This window comes from Epinephelus moara, chromosome 24 (assembly GCF_006386435.1).
Source record: "Epinephelus moara isolate mb chromosome 24, YSFRI_EMoa_1.0, whole genome shotgun sequence".
NCBI lineage: Eukaryota > Metazoa > Chordata > Actinopteri > Perciformes > Serranidae > Epinephelus > Epinephelus moara.
Genome location: NC_065529.1, coordinates 39655927 through 39679439, shown reverse-complemented (window position 1 = coordinate 39679439; position 23513 = coordinate 39655927). Strand labels below are relative to the sequence as shown.

The following is a 23513-nucleotide window of genomic DNA, read 5'->3' as shown; positions in this document are numbered from 1 at the left end:
TGTGCCCTCAAATTCATTGTTTTCAATGAAGACGCGTGGCAGGCAGGCTCAAACGCCAAACCAACAAGAAGTGGATCATTTTGATGCAGGACTCCCAGAGCTTTATGTCTGTCCCACAGACGACAGGCCCATACAAAAACAGCACCTGGAAGAAGATCAGCTCTGCACTCAGGATTTCAGGCAAATAGGCTATGATACGGTGCTTGTTAAGATTGCTTAGCAACCTCAGACACAACCTGCTGCCGCACTCTTGAAAGCGGTTGCAAAAAAGGCACAAAAATTAGCACCCAGCGCCTGACCTTGCGGTTTCCAGGCGGTTTAAGACGTGGCATGTGTACAGCCCCTCAAAGTACGTCTCTGAATCTGCTGCCCACTCTTCTTGGAGTGATGTAGTCCACGGCAGTGGGGAGTGAGACAGAGCGACCATGGGGTGGCTAGGTAGCTATTTTTTCTCATTTCTGGTCTGATAATCAGAGAAAGAGCTCTACAGTGAAATAAGATCAAATAAGTAAATGTATGGGAAACACTGAGTTACTGTATGAAGTGCGTACATATGCCCATGCTTGTCTGGTGGGAGGGGCTTAGGACAGAGAGGGTAGAGCTGCAGGAGGAGGGTGTATTTTAAAATCCTGCCCTGTCTTTTGCTTTTTCCAGAAAACATCCTACCCCAGCTTTATCTTAGTATGAAATCTATCCAGTGAGTATGAACCATTAAGGAAGTGATCTTACAAGCAATCTGTGTGAGTGATGTATGCAACTTATTTGGCAACCATGGTAACACGTAGGCGCATCAGCATGTGGGTGCTGGGAATTTCTCTCATATATCGAAGTGAAAAGAGTTAAAAGAGACTTAAGTTGTAAAAAGACTCAGCGTGTCTCACCTTAGAGATCTTTGGGATCTTGGTGGGGTCGATGGTTCTGCTGTTCTTTGTCATGGGCACAGTGTTCCAGGTCTCTTCTCTCTGCACGCGTTGATCTCTCTGATCTCTCTGATCTCTTTGATCTCTTTGATCTGCGAGGCCAAGGAGACACACACACACAAAATACAGTTTCAAATTGAGTTCTGTGGAAATGTAATGGAGTTTTCATTCATTGAATCGACAGTGAAAGCTGTCAAGAGTTGTCAGAGTGATGTTTTTGACCATTTCATGCTATTCATGATGAAATATTATAGGTCAGCTGGCAGATTGGAGGGAGTGGGGGGCTTCCTGTCTGCTGTTGGGCACAATAGCATCTCTGCAGGCTATAGGGACAGGAAGTCTGTCTCTATGCTCGCAGGCTTCCTGAGTCACTGTAGCTGTGCCGATGTGAGTCTAAGCCTTAAAGAGGATTTAGACTGCGGGCCTGACCTGGCCGTCTCTTGCTGTCCTTGGAGAGCAGTTGCTGGTGCACTTTTCTCTGCTCCTCCTGCTCTTCAATCTTGGCCTCCTTGTGGATCTGCTCGATGGTTTTTGGGCCCTGGTCGGCTCTCCTGGACACCCAGTTGTGCTGAAAGAACAATGAGAACCACAATGACCTCAGAGCTGAATCATGCAGGAGTGTTAGATTCAGTAATTTCAAACAGATTTATTTTCCTTGATGGGAGCTGTTTCAAAAGTCGGCCCAGATTGTTTCCTTAAACATCTTAAGAGCACTGGTTGGTTTTATCACAGCAGATACATCAGTTCAGATACGAGAAGCTGCCAAGCACAGAGGAATATCCTTAATTCAAAGGCTGATAATAACTGATAATAAATGATCATAATTGACAGATGCATGTGTTAACTCAGTTTCAACTTGCATTTCAACCCTTCATCTTGTTTCATTCCACGATGCCGAACATTTTTGTTTTTAAACAAATTGGATCCACCGCACCGCCTGAGTAGCCTCGCTGATTTTAATTTTAAATTTGACAAGAGCGCAGCACAGCAGGGCTCGAATCTGTGTTTCCAGCGTCTTGCAGGAGACAGTGACACTGATTCAAGCAGCTCGTTAGGTAAGAGTTACTGTGGGAGACAATCACAGTGCAGCAGAGACACATGAAGACATTTGCTCCTCGTTTCTCTTCCTCTAAGTCCTCGTGTTTGTTTCTGTTGTTACATAAAGAGATGTAATGTATACATGACGTCTAGCTGAAGGTAAAATTCAGAGCTCTGTCTCTGGTTAGGCTTTTAGATTCAGGCTGAACGAACTTAACAAACTGCAGCAACAAATTAAAGGTAAAAACAACAGAACAGATACGTTGTATGGATGCATCTAATGTACAGGAAACTATTTTAATCTGTCTGCACTTGTGCTGGGTGATAAATCAAATTCATTTACATATTTTGCTTTTGCAGCATTTATAAAGATGTCGACAACGTGGAAATTGATTACAACATAAACTGAAACACTTATTTTAAAGCACAAGGCTTACATAAGAGGAGAGGAGTGTAAAACAACTGTACACACTGATCTGAGCTCGCTGTGTTTGTTTGAAATTGACTAGACTCTCAAGAGGTGAAGCCATGAGAGACGACCGATTGGTGTGTTCATTCTACTTTTTTGTTTTGTCCCAAACCACAGTCTGGTAGCAAAAGTTAGCTCACTGACTAAAACTGATGTTAAGAAGCAAAGACAGCTTTCTTCTTCTAGCGTGTGTCCTTAGGCCTTCAGCTCTGTTGAGGCAAGCCATTCGGTGGGCGGTGTTTGGGACAGCTGGTTATTGTGTGTTCCAGAGTTTGTGGTAAAGCTGTGCAATTAATCGTCTGGTGATCGCGATTACGATTTTGACGTCAAATGATTTCAAAATTAATGAAATCCAGGGTAAACGATTTTTGGTCATGGACGCCTGGAGATGTTATTTTGTCTTCTACGAAAGCCGTGCATGTGCAATACCGCCCCCTCCCCTCCTCTATTCAGTAGGTAGTAGGTGAACTACGAATAATGCGAGGCACGTGTGTGTGTGTGTGCGCATCGGGGCCGACCTCCCCTGTGACTGATACAGAGAGCAGGAGAATTGTAAACGCGCGACCATGTGGAGATAGAAAGGACATGCCGTCGTGTAAACAATATAAGTCATCACGTGCGCCGCATAATCGTTTGCATAATGGTGATTTCAATTTTGACCAAAAATAATCACGATTATGATTTTTTCCATGATTGAGCAGCCCTAGTTTGTAGTGGACCCTGCATTTGCAGTGGGCACTGTCCACGAGACCCCATTTTTGCATTGCTGCCCCGAAGCGTCCTACAGGGGAGCTGAAGTAAGGGTTCAGACTTGCAGGTATGCACTCTACCTGGTGAGCTAATGGGTACCTGAACGCAACACAACCTTATATGGTAGAATAAATGGCAGCTTATAATGTTTTAGGTGCACTGACTTGTTGATATTAACACTATAAGAGAAACCTAATCAGTGTCTGAAGAGACAAACCTGTCAGTGTGTCTATTAATACACCATTAATATGTTAATAAACATGCTGATGATTTACACAGAATATCCATCCTTGTTTACAAAGGTGTACACTGAAGGTAGAATTAATATTATAGAAGACCAATATAGCAAAGTTGTATTCTTCTAACGCAAAGCAATCTGCTGTTAACATATCTTAATGGCCTTGGCTACAGCTTTTCCTAAAAAGACTTATCATGTGCTATCAGCAGTATGAAGTTCCACAGTGTATTTTCCAGCGTTTTTTCCCCATCACTCTTTCTGAAAGGTGTTAAAATTCAATAACAAGAGCCGTAGTAGATCCATTTAGCAGAATATGACCAGAATACCTGATATCATGTTCCAGGAGGTCGGAGAGATCAATGAAACAAACCTCTGTGGGAAAATTCATCGTGAACCAGAGCTGGTCTGAACATGAGGCGGGACTTTGGACAAAACAAACATCAAAACCACACACAAACACACACACTCACCAATCTCAGGTCTATAACGTCCTGTAACATAAACCGTATCCTAGATGACGTCTTCCTCTCCTTGACAATTTTTTCCATCTGATTGAAATACTGATCCATGCGAGGCTGAGGAACGAGACACAGAGAGAGAGAGAGAGACAGAGGAGGTTAACACGAGACATGAAGGTTATAGTCTATATTACTCTTCAATTTACTAGACAGCAGATTTCAGGAATTTCCACATAATTACACTGAACTGACAGATTGGTCAGAGTGTGACTCGGAGCAGAGGCTGTCCTGACCGCTCAGAGCTACATCGGAACAATTTGGTAGACGGCAGAGCTAAAACTGTAATTGGCCTGAAAGCACAGCTCCAATTCACTGTAATGGCCCGACATTAAAACGGCCATGTTCAGAAAATTACCACATTAAACGTGATGAAACTCAAATGAAGGACAAGATGATTTATGAATGCACTCTGTGGGGTTTAATGTCCAAAAATTATGCTTCTATGATTAAAAATTTGAGTGTAAAAATCCTTAAAAAAAAAAAAAAAAAGAGAAAACAGCAGAGTTATAATGCTGAGTTCATAGCAGGCTCCCCGCTGGTCAGAGGGCTTTCCTTCCACAGGGTGACTGGTAGAAGACAAGGATCAAACCACACATCACAGTACAGCAGAGACAGAGCAGAAAGGCTCTGGGGTCAGCTGTGTATCTCAGAGCATCTGAGGACTCTCGCTGGTGTTAACAGGAGAGCCGGTCAGACAGAACAAAGCAGAGCATCCACTGTGGGGACACGGAGGGGATATTCCTGTTTCCTCATAACCTACATAAACAGTTTCTCCTCTGCTTCTGGAACTGAATGTAGCCCAGCTGGTGTGGGATTGAATCCCACCAGAACTTTCTCTTTTATGTCTCACAAAACTGTGTTGCTGGGATCAGAATCACCTCCACAGTCACCTCATTTTCCAAGTAACCAGCAGAGTACAGAGGAATTTATCCTGGTGGCGTGTTGGCAGAGGCATACTGACACACTGTGCTGATGTGAAAGGGCTGCTGATAAACTGCTCACCTTATGGGAAGCCCTGTTCAAGGTCTGACCCTGGTGCCAGTGAGCCTCGAAATATGTCACGCATCCACACCTACTTTTAATAGACGACTTCTACTACTACTGTGCCGAGGAATCTATCATATGATTAGTCGTCCACATTTAAATCAATCACCAGCGCGGAGTTTGTATGTTCTCCCTGTGTCAGTGTGGGTTTTCTCCAGGTACTCCGGTTTCCTCCCACAGTCCAAAGACATGCAGGTTAATTGGTGACTCTAAATTGTCCGTAGGTGTGAACCTGAGTGTGAATGGTTGTCTGTCTCTATGTGTCAGCCCTGTGATAGTCTGGTGACCTGTCCAGGATGTACCCACCCTTCGCCCAATGTCAGCTGGGATAGGCTCCAGCCCCCCGTGACCCCTAACAGGATAAGCGGTTACGGAAATGAATGAATGAATGAATGAATGAATGAATGGGTTTGAGTAATTTTTAAAAGAAATCTTTGGATTGTGGACAAAACAGGACATATGAGGACGTCATCTGACATTTTAAGGCAGGGTTTTTCTGCATAGAGAATTTTGAGGCGACCGCTTCTGTCAATTTTTGTCCTGCCTCCAGGTCTCGACAAAACTTTGACAGGTGTCTTTAATGGAAACACTCTTCTAACAAGCATTGCACTTGGTGGATGTTTTGTCATTTGTAACTGCAATTGCAGCATTACGTCAATGTGGTGGTACTGTATCATAATCAGTACAGGGTACCGGTAGAGGTGCAGCCAAAACTGCCGAAGAGGAAGAAAAGAGCTGTCTGTTTTTTGCCAGACCACTGGAAAGCGGATACCAGACCTATGAGCGCAAAAGAAAGCCGACAAGCTCATCACAATTAGTCTCCTTTTTCCTGCTGTTAAATGTTTTAATATAGTTTCATATCGCCAGTGCACAACGGTGTCACAAATGGTCGTCTGCATTTGTGAACACAGCTCTGTGGAGTCTGGTAAAGTTGCAAAGATATTCACAGATTCAAACTTCCCGAATTACTAACCCAAACAAAAAGTTGTTTATACGACACCTCCTCCTACCCGTAGTAAGGTGGACAATGAGCTACAACTTCGAGCTGGACAAGTAGCGTTGCTCCCTATTTGCAGCCTGCTGTTAGACGAGTGTGCAGGCAGGGACCGTCTACAAAGTCCAACACTGAAAAGAAATAGTCTACTACAAAATTCACACATATATAATTATGAGAACTCCTGAAATATGTTGTTGATGTTCCTTGAGCCAGGTGAAACCACAGTGCACATGCACGTGTCTCTATATGATGAGGATGGTACCACTTATACGTCATTCTGAGCTAGAAAAAAGCCTGTGCAGACCAAATAACTAATCAGTTAATTGAGAAAATAATCACGAGTTACAACCCTGTTTAATACCACTACTACTACTTATGACAGTAGGACAGAGCCAGACCAGCTGTTCGCCCTGTTTCCAGTCTTTATGCTAAGCTAAGCTAACTGTCTGAAGCTTAAATTTAACTGTAAAGACATGACAGTGGTTTCAATCTTCTCATCTAACTCTCTGCTTGAAAACAAATAAGTGGATTTCCCAAAATAATGAGCTAGTATTAACCAGTCTGGCTCACTTTATGAAACCAAATTCCTTCTCCGTCTCACCTTGGCCTTCTCGAAGTCGAGGTCCTTGCCGATGGTGGTGAGCAGCCTGCACAGGCACTCTAAAGACTCCTCATCGTGGTTCTTGAGCAGCTTCACCACACAGTCATGCATGATGGCCTCCGTCAACATCTTGAGCTTGAAGAGCTCGCCGATGAACCTGATGTTGCCGATGGAACGCCGCCGGGCTTTGTCCTTGGCTTCCTCCAGCTCTTCCTGAAGCCGCTCGCGCTCCGTCGTCTGAGGCAACCAAGGGAATATTTAACAAATATGTACACCTTTGTCAGAGTTTCAAATCAGGTGTCAAACTTGAGTGATGCATACCGATGCAGCAGAGTCCAGCTCTTTCTGCTTCCTCTCGAACACCACGTCGTCCACCTTGTCTTTCTCAAACTCCTTCTGGCAGCGGTTTAGCAGCAGCTTGCGAAAGTTCACTGTGGTGTTGGGTTTGTCTGTCATGGGCACTTTGAGCTGAGCAGGAACAGTAGATACAGGTGAAAAACAGAAGTGTTAAGACAGCGTAAACCTTTAAAAATGTTTAACAGTGACTCTAGTGTTGGGCAGACAAGGCAGTTAGACCCATTTAAAATGATCATTAAGACTTATTTCATATTTTACTACCAACAAATTCAATCCAATCAATGCAGCAGCAGCATCTTTTCCCCTCCTACTACTGTGGACAGTGGGTGTAACACATCGTACGGTTTCTTCTCTCGAGTCATCAAAAAGTGATAATGTTCACACTACATCATCACATTGTATCGAACTGAGTCGTATCGCACAGCATTATGTTGCACGGAAGCAGAGATGAATTTAAATCCATCGATCTGTTTGCAGCTGAAACATTTAGGGAGTTGTTGACTGAACATTGGGATGCAAATTGGTTTTGTTTCATTTGGGATGCACACACTTACAGTAAACTGCACCGTCTGTGGAATTCAAAAAAGTTTATTTGTTGTACTAGAATCCCCCGTGAACGAACCACAGTTTGAGGTAGTATTATTTATTCATAAAGTCAAAATAATGACCGGCTTAATTGTGGAAGAGAAAAGCGGACGTAATCAAAAATAAATAAATGACTGACTCAAAAAATAAATCAGTGTGCTATTAAATGCACCAAAAATAATATTAAAAAAATAAATGAAGGAATAATTATTTGATAAAAAGTGACATAAACTGGTATTTCTTAATTTGCCTCTTTATTTTCTTACCTTTGTACTAACTCTCCAAATTATTTAATTTTCTATTAAATTTTGACTTTAATTTGTTTATAATCATTTTTAAGATATGCATTTTTTCATTTATTTATTCCTTTTTTAATTAATGAATTTATTTTATTTTTTATTTTATTTATATTTAATTTATTAATGTGTATATATTTTTTAATTTCTGTGCCTGTATGTATTTGTGTGGTTTTTAATTTGTATCTTATTCACTTTATCTCAATGCCTTTTATCTATATTTTCTCATTTTATTAATGTTAAGCACGGGGTACACTTGCTATATGAACTGTGCTTTATAAATAGTGCTTTATAAATAAAGTTTTTATTATTACTATTATTATTTTCCCTCTGCAATTTTCCCCCTATTTATTTCTACAAAAAAAAAATTCTGTGTATGTGACATGTATTAATTTATGTCACATGTTATCAATTAATTCATTTATTTTCCTTATGATTTTTGGTTAATTTGATGGAAAATTAATGAGCCATTTATGCTGCGTTCACATGGAATCAGGCAGACGGTAAACAACAGGCTGAAACACCTGAACAGCACAGAAAAACCAAACAGACAGGCAGGACATTAAAATAAAACACACATGAAAAATGGAATAAAATACATTCAATTATAATTATCTTGTGTTTATAATTTTTCATATAATTCATATAATTTTTATTATTATAACTTTTCTAGTCATGTCCAGTAATTGTCTGATCGCCCATGTTTTCGCCTGGTGTGTAGGAGCGACGTAACATTCGGTTGTAAAGTCCGTCGCGGAGGATAGCACAAAGTTTGAATGGAAATACTGTCTCCTTACCGTTATTCTCTGTAAGTCCCTCTTAATTTTACTGTCCTGCTCTTGTCTACTGAAATGCTGTCTACCCTCTCCATGATTCCACATGAACACAGCAATTTCTATTTAATTTTGGCAGCTTGTGGTCTCCACACTTACCGTGGCAAGGCAGCGACACATGTTTCCATAGGCCACGGAGAAGCTGGGCTCGTCGATGGCCTTCTCAAATACCAGGTCGATGACGCCTTTGAGCCTCTCTTCTGTGTCAATGGTCAGGTCCGCCACCTGCTTCATCAGCTGGTTGAACTTCTGAGGCGTCAGCTTGTTCAGGATGCTGCGTACCTTCTTGAAAAGCTCCTGAGGGGAATCAGTCACGATAAAAAACACCAATCAATCATTTTATATGAAGATTATTGTGTAAAGTTGTTTCAGTCTGTAGTAATACGACTCAACTCTTTTCTTTTTCCATTTTTGCCCCCAGAATTAAACCAAACAGCTGATTCTGTAATAAGTTTTAATAAGTCAAAGCTCTTCAACCAAGTAGATTTTATGGTTAACAAATATTAAAAACAGCTGACGTCTGCAAAGACCCTCTTCTGTGTTTTGTTTCTGCGTTCGTGTTACATGCATGTGTGTATATTCAGCCCTACCTGTGTGTTTTGCGCCTCAGGATCATCTGCAGCAACGTCGGCCCTCTTCATGCCAGGTTTCCAGGCGTTCTCTGATTTTTTTAGCTGAACGTCATCATTAACCGACACGTTCATGATGATCTTCCTGGGTGGAGGCCGACGTGTCCCGATGTTCATAAGCTGTAAATGCAGACAAAGAGAACACCAGGTCAATATTTCTCGTCGCAACAAGCTGATGAACTGAAACATGATTTGTCTTTTAACCAGTCACAATAACACATCGTCTGTCAACATAACATGAAACCAAGCATCGTGACTTTAAAAGGTAGCTGACAGTGCCTTGTGCGGACAACAATCCTCTGCCAAAAAGAGTCTCCTCATTATTTTGTGAAATATAAAATCTGCTCTACTTGAACTGGCCCTGCATCGTCCAGAAGACCAGATACTCTCTAACGTGCTGAAGCACTCGAGCAGGTTTATTCTAATCAGACAAATCTTGACTCTCACGCTGGTGAAACAGTGTTTGGAGTGATATAATGGAGGTTTTCTGTGTTGAATCAGCCACTAGACATTAATGAATGTCGGCTGAAACCAACTGGAGCTGAAATTGTATCCCATTATCCGCCAACTATCAGGGAAAAGTTTGAAAGATGTGTCGTATCTGTTTCATTCTTTCCTCCACTTAAAATCAGCAAAGTTATCTATTAAACATGAGGACAAACTGTGGAGAGAGGAGCCGGAAAGCAGGAATTGGCGCGTGTGCGTGTGACTTTATGAATGACTGTGTCAGCTTCTGTGTGTGTGTGTGTGTGTGTGTTTGTTTGTGACTCACCGCTGCGCCTCGTCCTCCGGTCATCTGCCTGCCAAAATCGGCAAAGGCAGGTGTGAAATCAGGTCCTCTGGAAATCACCCTGGAGTCCACCACTCGAGATGGCAACTTGTTTTGGTTCATCTGTGTGACACATAACATACACAATACATCATCACACACAGACACACAAACACACACAAGCATATAATGAGCTCAACAGCAGGGGGAGCAGTGATCCCCTAATAATAGTGGTAACAGGGTGAAGGGAGTCAGCCTGGTGTGTGTGTGTGTGTGTGTGTGTGTGTGTGTGTGTGTGTGCATGTCTAACCCTGTGGTCCCTTAAAGGTGACCTGTTGTAAATGACAGAGATTCTACATTGGCACTTTTTAATTTTATGTATTGTAACTGCACCGGTGATAAATTGTGCTCGACAGGATCAGCGGACCGTTCAGTGAGAAAAGTCAGAACCAGATGTGGAGGGGAAGGAGGGGAGGAAGGAACGCAGGACAGAGAGAGGGAGAGCGAAAGAGAGAGATAGTTGTGGGGGAGGAGAGAAGAACAAATCCAGCTCTTTGTCTTTCAGCTGTCCTTGACTTCCTCTCCACTCTTTCCCAGCGAGATTTCACTTTCTCCCTCAGAGAAAATGAGACTTTGGGATCGTACATCGCCGGGCTGCTTGTTCTTTTTGGAGAACTGGAGGGGGGGAGGGGCTGGTGCTCTTAACACTGCCAAGTGTGACATAATAGCAATGTGATTTTAATCAAAACAGCATTTTCAGCAGGGCCATATGTTCCACCCATACGTACGTGTGTGTGGATCAGAGGAAAGAACCGAACTCTGTGTGCTGTAGCTTTGATTCAGAGCACATATTTTAACAAAATAACGTCTCAAACGCTGCCTGTTGCTTTCAGCTAATGGAGAGGGACTTTTATGAAGAGCTTTATTCAACTAGGGCTTCAACTAATGACTGTTTTCATTATTGATTAATATAATCTATCATTTAACAGCTTAATGGCTTAGTCTTTAAAACCTCACAAAATTATGAACCATTTCCCAGAGCCTGAGGTGAGATTTTCCAAACTGCTTGTTTTGTCCGACTAACAAACAAACCTAACGACTTTTAATTTGCATTGTTATAAACAGAAGAAAAGCAACAAATCTTTACACCAGAAGCCAAAACCACAGAATGTTTGTTCTGTAATTGACTAATTGATAATCGCATTGCGCCTGACATCATGGCCATAACGGTAAAAAGACATCTTTACTGCCGATATTCCATTTTTTAAAACTACATTTAGATAAAGACCTCCTGAAGAAGACGGACTGTACAGATACACATCTGTGTTTTCTATTTTGTGTTCTTATTTGTGTGTATGTATCTTTGTGGATGGGTTTGTGCTATCTGTGGATGTTCTCTCTAGGCTGCTGCCAGTCCAATTAGATTTGGCTGTTCAACACAAATATTCAACCATTTATTCCTTTTTTTCCATAATGAGTTTTAGAGTTGGGCAGGATGTTCAGGGTCACGGCAACATTAAGGAATTATAGTAAACAAGCTAAGTTAGTTCTCTGAGCTACTGCATACTAACTGCGCAAACGACGATTTTGTGAAGACACCAGACATTAAATAAAAGTTAGACTGTCTGAAATTAAGCTGTTGTGAGCTGTAAATTAACCACTTCTATGGAGAAGATAACGTTATCTCGTAGCCTGACTCCCAAGCAGCTGCTTCCGTCTCACTCACACCAACCCTGGGTCTGGGTCTGCAGCTGCCCGTACAGGAGAGCAGCTTGAAAGGGAGTAGCTCTCACTCTACAGCTGAATCTGGGAACTGAAATGTCCCCAGAAGTTGTATCATATCAAGCCCAGTTCAGACCAAAGATCTGCAACGAGACTAAACCGTTACAGAACGTTGCAGAGAAAAGTTGCAGCGGTGCGCACTGGCCGGTCTGAGCTCGACTCAAGCCACTCAAGCGACTGGTTTTAGAACATGAGACACGTCACCTGTTTCTACAGCCAATCGACTTGTAGCAGGTAGCTGCCTCTGTGTGTGCAGCTGCCTGTTCAGGAGAGCAACTTGACAGTGGGGAGCACTCACTCTGCAGCTAAATTTTGGGAATGAAGCTGAGCCGATACGTTTCAATTCTAGTCAATGTGTGTGCTTCCACCGGCTGCGGCTGTGCTGTGTTCCGTCTTAGCTGCGGCACTCCGGAGCCCTCCACAACAGATACGCAGGACTTCTATTTTTGCCAGACGCTGGAGCACAATGCAGCAATTCCGCACAGAGCAGATCGTGCGGGGCAGGAAGTTGTGCACAGAAACAAAATAAAACATCCGGTTAATTTCCAAAATAAAATACACAGTGTTCACGGCGGATCATATTTCCCTGCACTAGACCTTGAAAACGTCATAATGGGCGGAGGCAGGCCTGAAGTCAACAGGTCAGAGGTTTTCAGATGTCATTTCACCCCGTTGACACCATGGACGAGGCGATGTTAATCATGGAGGTGCACTGAGATGTCTTCCTACTACTACTCTGGCTTTGTGGTTCTGTTTATAGAAACTACATCTTGTTATATCGCACGATTATGCGTGAATTCGCGAGATTTATAGAAACTACATCTTGTTATATCGCACGATTATGCGTGAATTCGCGAGATCTCATGGGTCCTCGTGACTCCCGCTGTCCGGTGGAGCTGCCGCGCTCCTCCGGACACGCATCCAGTGGAATTCCGGCCNCGAGGCGATGTTAATCATGGAGGTGCACTGAGATGTCTTCCTACTACTCCTCTGGCTTTGTGGTTCTGTTTATAGAAACTACATCTTGTTATATCGCACGATTATACGTGAATTTGCGAGATCTCATGGGTCCTCGTGACTCCCGCTGTCCGGTGGAGCTGCCGCGCTCCTCCGGACACGCATCCAGTGGAATTCCGGCCTAAGAATCCCAGTCGACTAAGGGATCTCTGACGGATGTTTCAAATCTTTGACTTTCAGGAGGCAGCCCTAGTACTTTCATTTTTCCTATTTAAATTTAAAAAACAATTCTAATACAATATATTACATTTCTAATTCTACTGTAATGTCCCTAGCGAATAAAAAAACAAGCCAACATTTTGTTTTAAATGTTACATGTTTGTTATCAAGCAGTTTCAGGTGTTCACAAAGAGCTTATCATTTGATCAGCTGTGTCTGAACATGGAGAGATCTAAGATGTGGAAGAGATGGAAAATTTACTGGTGGCTTCTCATTTTTAAAGCTACATTAAGACAAGCACCTCCTGAAGGAAACAGACTGCACAGATAACTTCTAGACAAACAACATTTGGCACTCAGATGATAAATTAATCTGGGGTTAAAGTATTTTTGCTGGGTTATCTGTAACAACTGGCCTACTCACCTTGTCAAGCACCACATCACTGATGGGTGGGAGACCCTCAGGCTTCTGTATGCAGGCAGGCATGAACTGGAAGCCCAACAGGAAGTCCCTGTCATACTGACGCTTCCCACTGGGATCAGCCAGGTCTGGACCACCAAGCAGAGTTTGAGAGGAAAGGAAAGAGGAAAAGAGCGAATAAATATAAAACTAACACTGGAAATACTTAGAAACTTTATAAACTGGGAGCTTCTAAAGGCAGAATTATTGCAGCTATCAATAAAACTGCTGCATTTATAGATAGAAGTTTTGCCCATAGTGGCTTTAAGCATTTGCCCAAAGGGCCCATCTCACCTTCCATGTCCTGTGTGGCCCCTGTCGAGTTCTCCTTGTCTCCGGGCGTGGCTCCACTATCGCTGCTCTCCGTCTCTGAAGTGTGACCCGCCCCGTTCCTCATGGGCTCCATCTCTGCCTCACCGTTCTCCTCAGGAGCGACAGGCTTTCCATCAGCCTCGGGGCTGCTGGCGGGCGCCGGGGCAGGTGAGGTGGAGGTGAATACTGACGTTAGGGGCACCGGGCTGCTGCTCAGAGGAGCTGACTGCAGGGCCTGGTCTGCAGTAGGCTGATCTGCTGGCCTGGGCTCGTCCTGAGTGGAGGCAAGGTTCAGTTTTTAGATCCCCATTTATTGTCCGGTAAGAATTATGTCATGCTTAATTATCACTTAGCAGGGTAATAAATTCCTAACAGCTTTAATGGCTGCTGTCGTCTCGTCGGGTACTTTGACACAAAATATTACGTGACAGTGAATCACATTTAAAAACTAGTGGCATCACCATTTCTCCACATTACATTGTCTATAATTATCAGTTACAGAGCTGTAATGAGGTCATCTGCAGACAGGGTGAAATGATTGGACACGTAAAGACAGGGTAAAAATGCAGGAGTGAAGAATGAGGGATGAATAAATAAAAACAGAGTGAGGGGCAGGGGATGAATGAGAGATGATGAAATGCAGAGAGGGCAGGATGGGTCAGGTACAAGCAATATATATATAAAGGCAAAAACAGGAGCACAATAGGCTTGTTTCAGTCGGCAGTACCACTGGTGACAAAGACTGGACGTGCCTATGCTTGTGTGATTTTCCATCTGTCATATCTGAAATATTCAGCCCCTTCAGGATGTTGTGATGGCAACAATTAACGGCAATTAAACCAATCCCTGTGAGTTCTGTGCAATAGCCAATCGTAACAGCCGACTGCATACACTCACGTTCTTGTGGTTGAGAAGATGCCGGCATGTGCGACACAAACGTCTCAAATTTACCAAGAAAAAATACTGTGCGAGGCAATTCCCTGATGTTCTGCATGAAAGCGAGGGTAAACTGTTTTGCCCTGTGTTAGAGCAAAATGACATCAACTGACTTTTTATCTGCGAAACACAGCCCCAATAATGGCTGAAACACAATGTCAATAAAATAATTAGAATTAAATATGCATGGTTAGTGGTACCAGTAGTGTAGTATAAATCACAGACACGGAGCAGTATGGTTTTATTCTCACTGAAACAAGTTGCCTTCAATTCTTAACTCTAAGGGCTGCTGTAAAACTGCGCCTTTTTAGGGCAACAAAAACGTTTATCTTGGGTGGGTCGGTACAATGGTCAACCAAGAAAGGACGGCAGAGGAGATACCCGCACACCAATACAACTGGGCTGAACAGCCACCAAAAAAAAGTTCACAGGCTGAGATCAATGCAAAAAGGTCAGTTTATTTGGAACATCAGTGCACAAAAAGAAAGGCACTCAAAGTGCAATAAAAAAAAATAAAAAAAATATGAAAAACAGCGGCAAACGTTTCAGTCCTTAACTATCATCAGTGCTCTGAAACATTTGTCGTTGCTGTTAATCACTTTTTATTATTTTTTGCACTTTTTGTGCACGGATGTTCCTAATAAATTGACATCTGAACCTTTTTTGTGGCTGTCCAGCCCAATTGTATTGGTGTGTGGGCATCTCCTCTGCTGTCCCCTCAATTTTTAATAAATTAAACATCTATCAAAAATCAGCAACTATCTTTTTTTTTTAATTTTCACTTGATCCTGCAATTTAATTGCAAAAAAACACCTAAAAGCATGGCAACATGCATTGCAATTTTTTGAGAAAAGGATTGCATTTTAGGCTGCAACAAATCCCCCAAAAAAGCCTGTAAAATCCTGGAGGGACTGAATATTTATCTGTATATGCAACACAATTTATGCACAGCAAAAAATACTTTGTGTTCTATGTTAAATGCTCTGTACTATCCTGACCAGGACCCTCCTGTAAGTGATTTTCAATCTCAGTGAGACACTTTACATCTTTTATCCTCAAAAATAAATAGCAGCTTCCAGTGGGGGCGCTGAAGTTGGTCTCCAAGTGAAACAACTGAGGTAATACTCTGAGTCCAGTGTTGAGCCAGCTTCATCCAACAGCCAAAATTTGTTTATTATAAAGTAAAATTGTGAGACATATTAACTTTTTTGACACACTGAGTCTGAATTCAGAAGATAGAGTGAAATAAACTTCTTTATGCTCCAAGATGACTAAATGTGGGCGGCAATGTTTATCTTCTGTGATTTGTGTGTTTCTGTACAGACTAACATTTCTTCTTCGCTCATCGTGTTTGTTCATTATAGCCTAAAAGAAGCCATTTAAAAGTCTGTGACACCAGTTTATGTGCTGGTGTGAAAACTCTCCCACAGCGACAGGCCTGGAACAAAACAATAAAGGAGAGGAAACGAGAGCGGGAAAGAGCTGATTTTACATACAGTGGGCTGGCTGAGCAATGAAGATGATGGATAACTCCTCGCTGTTGCTCTCGAACGATAACAACACCCCAAAGTCATTTATGTCTGCTTCCCCCACCACACATGTGGAAACATTTTCCACTTGAACTATTGCCCACATTGTGCCTTTCCTTTTCTCTCTCGCCCGCTCTGTCCCGACCCTCAGATTCTTCGAAGGCATTTTTAAAAAACATTTCACAAAATCGTTGAAAAGGAGGTAAATTATTTGTCAACATTTGAGGGGGAAAATATGTTTACTTTAAGATCATTTAAACTCCACTAATGTATAGCACTTTGAATACGTGCCACAGTTTGATCTGTTTGGGCCTCTTTTCTTACCTCATCCTCCTTTTGAGGTGCTTCTCCAGCAGAGATCCCTTCATTTGGTTTCCTCCAGGTCTTTGGTATAGCAGAAGCAGTCTGATTTACTGCAGGGAAATACAAAATGCAGGAACATGCAATCAGCCACAGCCAGTCATCAAACTACACAATAGATTTAAAGGGGAAATTTGTGTTTGAATGCAATGATATGCAACAGAAACATCTTTTGGCCTGTAAAACAAAATCTATTAAAGTCCACATTTAAATAATAGAAGCCAGAAAATTACATAAAATGCTGTAAATTACGTGAATATACTTAACTATGATGTCTACATAGTCCTACAATGTTAAACCTGACCCATCTCTGGCCAAACTAAAACAATCAGTATATGCAAATACTATTTGACAGAGCAGGAAAAAAGGGTAAACTGAAAAAAGTACATTTCCCATGACCACGAGGTCATATTTTAAGGCGATACAATTTTTAATTTTTGGGCTATTTTGCTTCCATAACATGTCTTCTTTCAGACTAGTGGAAAGAAAACATCCAAAAGCACATTTAGTTGTTTATTTAGTCCAGATTTCTGTTCTGGAAATGTACGCCAAACAGCATGTATCTAATTAGATAATAGCTAATTTGCATTTTTAAACATATAATTTCAGAAAACCTGTAATGCAAAAAATAACTGTCTTAATGTAAGTAATCAATTAGGGAAGTTTCATGGCGGTATCTATATGGTTAGAATTTTACCCTATTTACCTCTGAGAGATTTCCAGGACATCTAAACAGCATAAAGACACACCGCTCACCCTCGACTCCTTCCATTTAAAAGTCCACTGTAACGTACGTGCTATTCCTGTTTCTTAAGTTAAGATTTTAAAGGGCGAGAAGAAGTGGCATTTCTCATGTTTTTGACCAACAGGTGAAAGGGTTATGACATCGCTCTCTCATTATGTAAAGAGCTTGACCACATTAGCTAAATGCTGAATCTGACACTGAGTGGAGAAGGAAACTGCCTCAATAAAGTTAAACACTCTTTAAGTCAATATGGACACATCCATTTTGTCCCACTTTCATTATATAGTGCAGAGACCTGTTTGTCTGGTGTTGCTCTGCAGCAGACTCTATTTAACTACTCACTGTGACACGCATGTGACCAGAGTGCGTTCAGTCACTCACAACTTAGTGGAGCACTTATACAAAACAAACAAATGTTGTCCAATGAAAAACTTCCACTGCTCAGCCTGTATGTGCTTCTGTACATGTCTCAAAATTTCCAGGTTTAACTGAAAGCATGACAACTAACCTAAAGGCCATTAGAGTCATAAGAGTCATTAAGTCTTTGATACAGAACCAAATGATCAAGGCGACAACACATTTCACAGTAGCTGAGGTGCACCAGATACTGACCTGTAGTGGGACTCTTCCTGGTGAGTGCTTGATGCTGGGACTCTGTTTTGCTCTCAGTAATGCCTCCATGTGCCTCTGTCCCGACTCTGGGGACGAGGTCTTTAGTGTCTAAGGACTTGCTCGGCTCGTCAGCCTCTGTTGTGGCCTGCACTAGAGGCGGAAGGCCAAGGGGGAGCGGAACTGGCAAAGCCGGGGCGGGGCTTGAGGTCAGGGTCACTGGCACCACAGCCACAGGTGCCATAGGGGCGAGTGCAGCAGCAACGGGCAACTCTGGCCTCACATCAGAGGGCAAAGTTTCAGAGGACGAGACCTCTCTGTAAGCAGGAGCAGAGGCCTGGGGCTGGAGTGCAGCTGAAGACAGAGGAGAAGGCTCGTGAACCGGGGTGTCCAGCTCAGTCCCAGAGTCCGCAAGGCCGTTCAAAGCCTTGGGAGCTGGTGCCGGAGAAGCAGCCAGAGTCCGTGGGGCGTCTGAGAGGGGCTTGTCTGTGTTGGGAGTCTGGGGCGGGGCCAAAGAGGGCTTATGCTCCCCGGCTGAAGAGGAAGGAGGAGAAGCTGAAGCAGTGGATTCCCTGGCTGAGGGACGTTCACTGTTGTTGGCCACTGAAAATGGAAGAGTGACGGGAGCGGTCATCGAGGCGGGGAAGGGAAGCTCAGGTTCGACAGTAGAAGAGGGCTCAGTTACAGGAGCTTTGGCCTCAAGTCTCTCTACGGGGGCTTCAGGCTGCACAAGCCCAGGCGAGGAAGACTTCTGGACTACTGGCTCCAGTTTTGGCGTATCATCTGGGGGAAGATGAGTTCAGATAAACACATATTAAATCATCATGTACTGTAACACGTTCTTTAAATACTATAGGTAATAACGGTGCTCTGATCGGGATTTTTGGGGCCAACCACCAATTGCTGAAAGCCATAACGGCCAATACCGATCACGTGGTCTATTTAAAGCCTTCTATTTATCATATAGCTCGCTAGGAGAAAATCAAATATCACAATATTTTTACCTAGATATCAATCAAGATTTTTGATAAGTAATCATCAGTAATGGGATATAATGACTAGGTAGAAAAAAGGCAAATATTAGAGCAGCTACGTCAGCCTGTGAAGTTCAGAAAAATGACATCACTTACTGTAATGTAGTCTTTAAAACCAGGAAAGGACAACACGTATGACATGATATCCAAAATCTAAGACTATATCTGGCATCATATCATGACGTCCATATAAAATCGATACATTGCCAGGCCTATGTTTAGCATTCTTAATTCATTTAACTATTCCTAGAAGAATTGTACATTAAAGGAAACTTCAGTGTTTTTAAACTTGGACCTTATTTCCCCATGTTTCTGTGTCTTTGTGACTGATGGAGACAATTTTTGAAAATTATTGGTCCAGTTTTGAGAGAGATCGCTGCGGCCGAAACAGGCTGCAGTGTAACCAGTTGGTGCATTTGAGCATGATTAATTTACGTCCATTAAAGGTGCTTGTTTTAGTCACTGACAGGCTCAGATTATTATTAGAAGTGTCTGACAACAAGGACTGTACAGAGAAATGACATTTTTTTTTCTTAGGGCTGTATCTGACTCAGAATTATGTCTGTCAAATCAGATTTGGCTGTTCAATACGAATATTCAACTATTCCATCCTTTGTTTCCATATAGAGTTTGAGAGTTTAAAGAGAGATCAGCAGGACGTTCAGTGTGACAGCGACATTCACAAAATATAGTTAACAAGCTAACTACACTAACAACGGATCGAAATGAAATGATCAACATTTTTTTGGTGCCACTAGATATCAAACAAAAGCCAAAGACTGTGTTGTATTCAGCTGCTGTGACCACTTACATGCAGAAGACAGAAAATAACTGCCTTTTGCGAAGAAGATGATAGCTGCCTGTACCAGAGAGCAGCATGAAAGTGAGGAGCACTCACTCTGCAGCTAAATCTAGGGATCAAAATGTCCCCAGAAGTACACTGTACACTGACAAGACACGACCACTCAACTTGATGGAATCTCAGACAACTGAGCAGTCTCTGACTCATGATCAGAATCTGAGACTTTCAGGGGGAAGCTGTAGTTCTTCCCTTAAGTTACTGAGCTTTACCTTTCCTTGCTTACCTATTATTCATTACTTAGGTCTGACATTCGAGAGGTGAAGGAACCAGTGAAGGCACTGGTGTGGCTGGAAGTTATGTCTATGAGAATAGGTGGGAGTGAGCTGGAGTGGAGTTGCAAATGTTAACACTACTGCAAACTGTGTATGTTATTCATTTCTGTGCAAAAACCAACAGAGAAATGGGGGAAAATGCTAACATTTAACATTAAATTCATGACGCAACAGCTCCAGGCTCAATAAACCAGACAGACAAAATTTTTCCAAGGGTCGTAGTTTAAGCTGCAGTCTGCAGCTCACTAATAAACTTCTACACAAACACAGAGCTGGTTCAAAAACTTATGTGAAGAAATGCTGGTTAATATGTTCCAGCTAATTACTGGAAAACCAGGGAGCCCTGCTGACACGACACTTTGCTTTGTGAGTGAAATGAAAGTGAAAGAATTTGATGTGCAGCGTGTTCTGGGAAAAACAAAACAAAACATAAGAGAGTTAGAGAGAGGAGAGTTACTGACGCTGCAGCTGCACAAGTGGGACGATAAAAAAAAAAAAGTGACATTGCCTGACATAGGAGGCAATGACACAGCAGACAGACACCTTTTTGTTGAGGCTCGAGGTTATATTTTCACAATTTTAAAATAAAAATCTGGTTATAACAGCTCTGGTTAGACTTGTTAGGAGTTGTGGATGTATTTAAAAGAACAAGGGGGGATGCTGGTGCAGACCTGGCCCTGGTTTGGTGTCTGAGGCCCCAGTGGTCGCTGGCTGCTGTAGCTGTTGGGGCTGCGGTGGCTCCAGCGTGTAGCCTCCAGGATGGGCCTGCTGTGGCTGAGGAGGCTGCGACTGCTGCTGCTGCTGCTGCTGCTGTTGCTGCGGCTGTTGCTGCTGCTGCGGCGGCTGCTGCTCTGGAGTCTGGCTGCTGCTCAGCTGCTGCTGCGATTTGAGGTAGAAAATGTGAGGATAATGAGGGTGCGGCCATAAAAACTAGCAACACAGAAAACCAGAGAGACAGGCACAGAGATGTAGGCAAGCACGCACATAAACAAATAAACAAACAAGCCCAAATGCAGAATTAAGCAAGAAAATAAGGAGTCCGATGGGGTGTGGTTAGATTGAGAGAACGGCAATGGAGGACAAGACAGAAAATGGAGATCAATGTGGGAGGAATGGCAGGAGGAGGGGATCGGCTCAGAACAATGCAGAGGAAAAGGACAGAGGAAAAGATACAGAGAGAAATAAATCAAAAGGGGCACAAAGAGACAGAGAAAGAGAGGAAAGACTGTTAACATCCACAGAAGGACACAGGGAGGAAGAAATCACAATGTCCTTCTTCAGAATCCAGGAAAGCTGTTTTATTTGGGCTTCATTTATTAAAATGAATACTTTAACATGCCAGTGACGTTAGCTCAATGTTTTTCTGACCCAGAGCCCTGCTGGTTTTCATGCTACACATAATTAGGGGCTGCTATGCAAATTGTTAAAAGAGCAGGATGGACAGATAAGAGGATCTGAGTGGATTCTGTAGAAGGAGCGGGAGAATACACAGTACATGTGCAATCTACTGTAAAAGATAGTGAGTGGAAATAGAAACAGTGATAGAGAAGAAGCAAGTGTAAGATTAAAACAGCTGTTAACAAGATTACAGTGAATTCATTTGGAGAAAAATATTGTGTGAAGTGGTTTTAATAAGTCACGGCTCCACCTGCATGTCTGAACACAAGTTGTATGTGATTTAAGGCTCCACGATGCATTGTTTAAGCATTAGCATTGTGATGTGTGCATGTACAACAGTCACATCGCAGGACGTGCAGTGTCAAGTAAGGGAAATTAACTCAAACACGTCATGCTACAACTTTTTTTTGCTGCTTGATACAAAAGAAAACTCTCAGTTCCCATTTTCCATGACTAATTGTACCGGCCAAGCATTTCCCTTTAATACCGGTTACGTGTGTATCTGACGTAGTCTGATGACGTTTGTCATGAGATGTAAGACTCTCCTGCATGTGTGTGTGTGTGTGTGTGTGTGTGTGTGTGTGTGTGTGTGTGTGTGTAAATAAGCACCGTAACCAGGCTGGTGTTATATCAAAATGTGTTCCCCCATTGAATGGTGCTTTCCTGCTGTTAATTCGTAGCGTTTCCCTCGGTGGTTAGGGCTAGGGTTAACAGTTGGTTTCAGGTTTATGTGAGGGAAAACATGTAATGACAGAGAAAATGTCTTTGACATAACACCAGCAAGTGCTTTTCTAAAGCATCAATAGTCAGCACAGTATCTAGTTAAGCTCAGGTTCCAGTATAGCGACTGTAAAAAGGGCTGTGTTTGTGTTTGCTGCACAGAAGAAATAAAGCACCTGTTTAATGCAATGTTATCACAATGTCTTGTGACCCTTCCTCACCACAGAGTTGCTGGACTGTAAAAGCCAGTGACCAGCTACTAGCCAGTACCTTGAGAATTTCGCAGGCTCCTTTTGGGATTGTTGAGGCCTGAACGCCTGATTTCATGGCAGCTTTTCAAAATACTGCGATGCATGTTGCAATGTTTTAAGGTGTTGTTTTTGTCACGGACTTGTAGCCTATTATTATTATGAGCATTCAGTGTCTCCCACACAACTTGAATATATTTGTGATGGTGGGGGACTGGGGGTATTAACAGCTGATTGGCTGCAATGCCTTTCAACGCAGCGCTGTAGGATCGTCCTCCAGCTGCTCTCCTCCTGCTCTCTCTGCCTGGTTAGGACAAGCTAACAGAGCAAAACCTGATCTCATCCTCAACATTACTCATTATATTTAGTTGCTTAGAAAGAAGTCTTGCAGCAGCGGTTGACATCTGTCACCAAACTGATAATCTCCCACCGACACTGAAACAGCGAGATGGCTCATGTCATTAAACCAATTACGAAGAATTGGGTAACATTTGCCTTTGATGCTAATGTTAGCCCTGTCACTGTGCGTGTTTGACTCTGTCACTGGCACAGAGCTCTGGTCCTGCAGCAGCAGTCTCGTGTTAAACACAGAGAAAGAGAGAGGGGCTGAGCGAACCAATACACCGCACACAGCTCTACAATTAAATAGGATTTTACCCGTTTTACAAAGCCAAATATGTGGTGGTTGTACAAAATTGCAAGGTCTCGCAGAATTCACGGGGATTGGCTGAATTTATGTTAATTGTTGCGACAACAACATCCTAATGGAGTTAGCGTACAATTACTGTTCGGAACTGTGAGGCTGGAAAGGCGTTAATCTATGAGAGAAGTTTGTCTGATAGACAGTGGTTCCCAAGGTCCACTCTGAGTGTCAAGTTTGTAAAAACATACTTTATGTTACTTTAAGTGCCATGAATTTCTGGCACATAGCTTTTATTTTGACGTGCTGTTTCCTGCTGAGGAGTGAATGACTAATGGACAACTACTTGACAGAGACAGAAAAGTAGCTCGACGACATGGCCACACA

General features: G+C 42.6%; 1 protein-coding gene across 13 annotated transcripts in view; it reads right to left on the bottom strand.

Annotated features, from left to right (window-relative positions):
- The window catches only part of eif4g3a (eukaryotic translation initiation factor 4 gamma, 3a), a 79802-nt gene that overhangs the window by 17042 nt on the left and 39247 nt on the right, over window positions 1-23513 (bottom strand). For 11 of the 13 annotated variants that reach the window (XM_050037820.1, XM_050037812.1, XM_050037813.1 and 8 more), the window contains 13 exons: window positions 20792-20999; window positions 17956-18735; window positions 16563-16651; window positions 13756-14047; window positions 13426-13550; window positions 10048-10167; window positions 9237-9395; window positions 8746-8943; window positions 6897-7043; window positions 6576-6812; window positions 3886-3990; window positions 1350-1488; window positions 882-1012 (listed from right to left, as the gene is read on the bottom strand). In XM_050037820.1, the coding sequence (XP_049893777.1) occupies window positions 882-1012; window positions 1350-1488; window positions 3886-3990; window positions 6576-6812; window positions 6897-7043; window positions 8746-8943; window positions 9237-9395; window positions 10048-10167; window positions 13426-13550; window positions 13756-14047; window positions 16563-16651; window positions 17956-18735; window positions 20792-20999 (2730 nt within the window). The remainder of the gene's footprint in view (window positions 1-881; window positions 1013-1349; window positions 1489-3885; window positions 3991-6575; window positions 6813-6896; window positions 7044-8745; window positions 8944-9236; window positions 9396-10047; window positions 10168-13425; window positions 13551-13755; window positions 14048-16562; window positions 16652-17955; window positions 18736-20791; window positions 21000-23513) is intronic. The other 2 variants (XM_050037817.1, XM_050037814.1) reach the window with 2 other exon arrangements.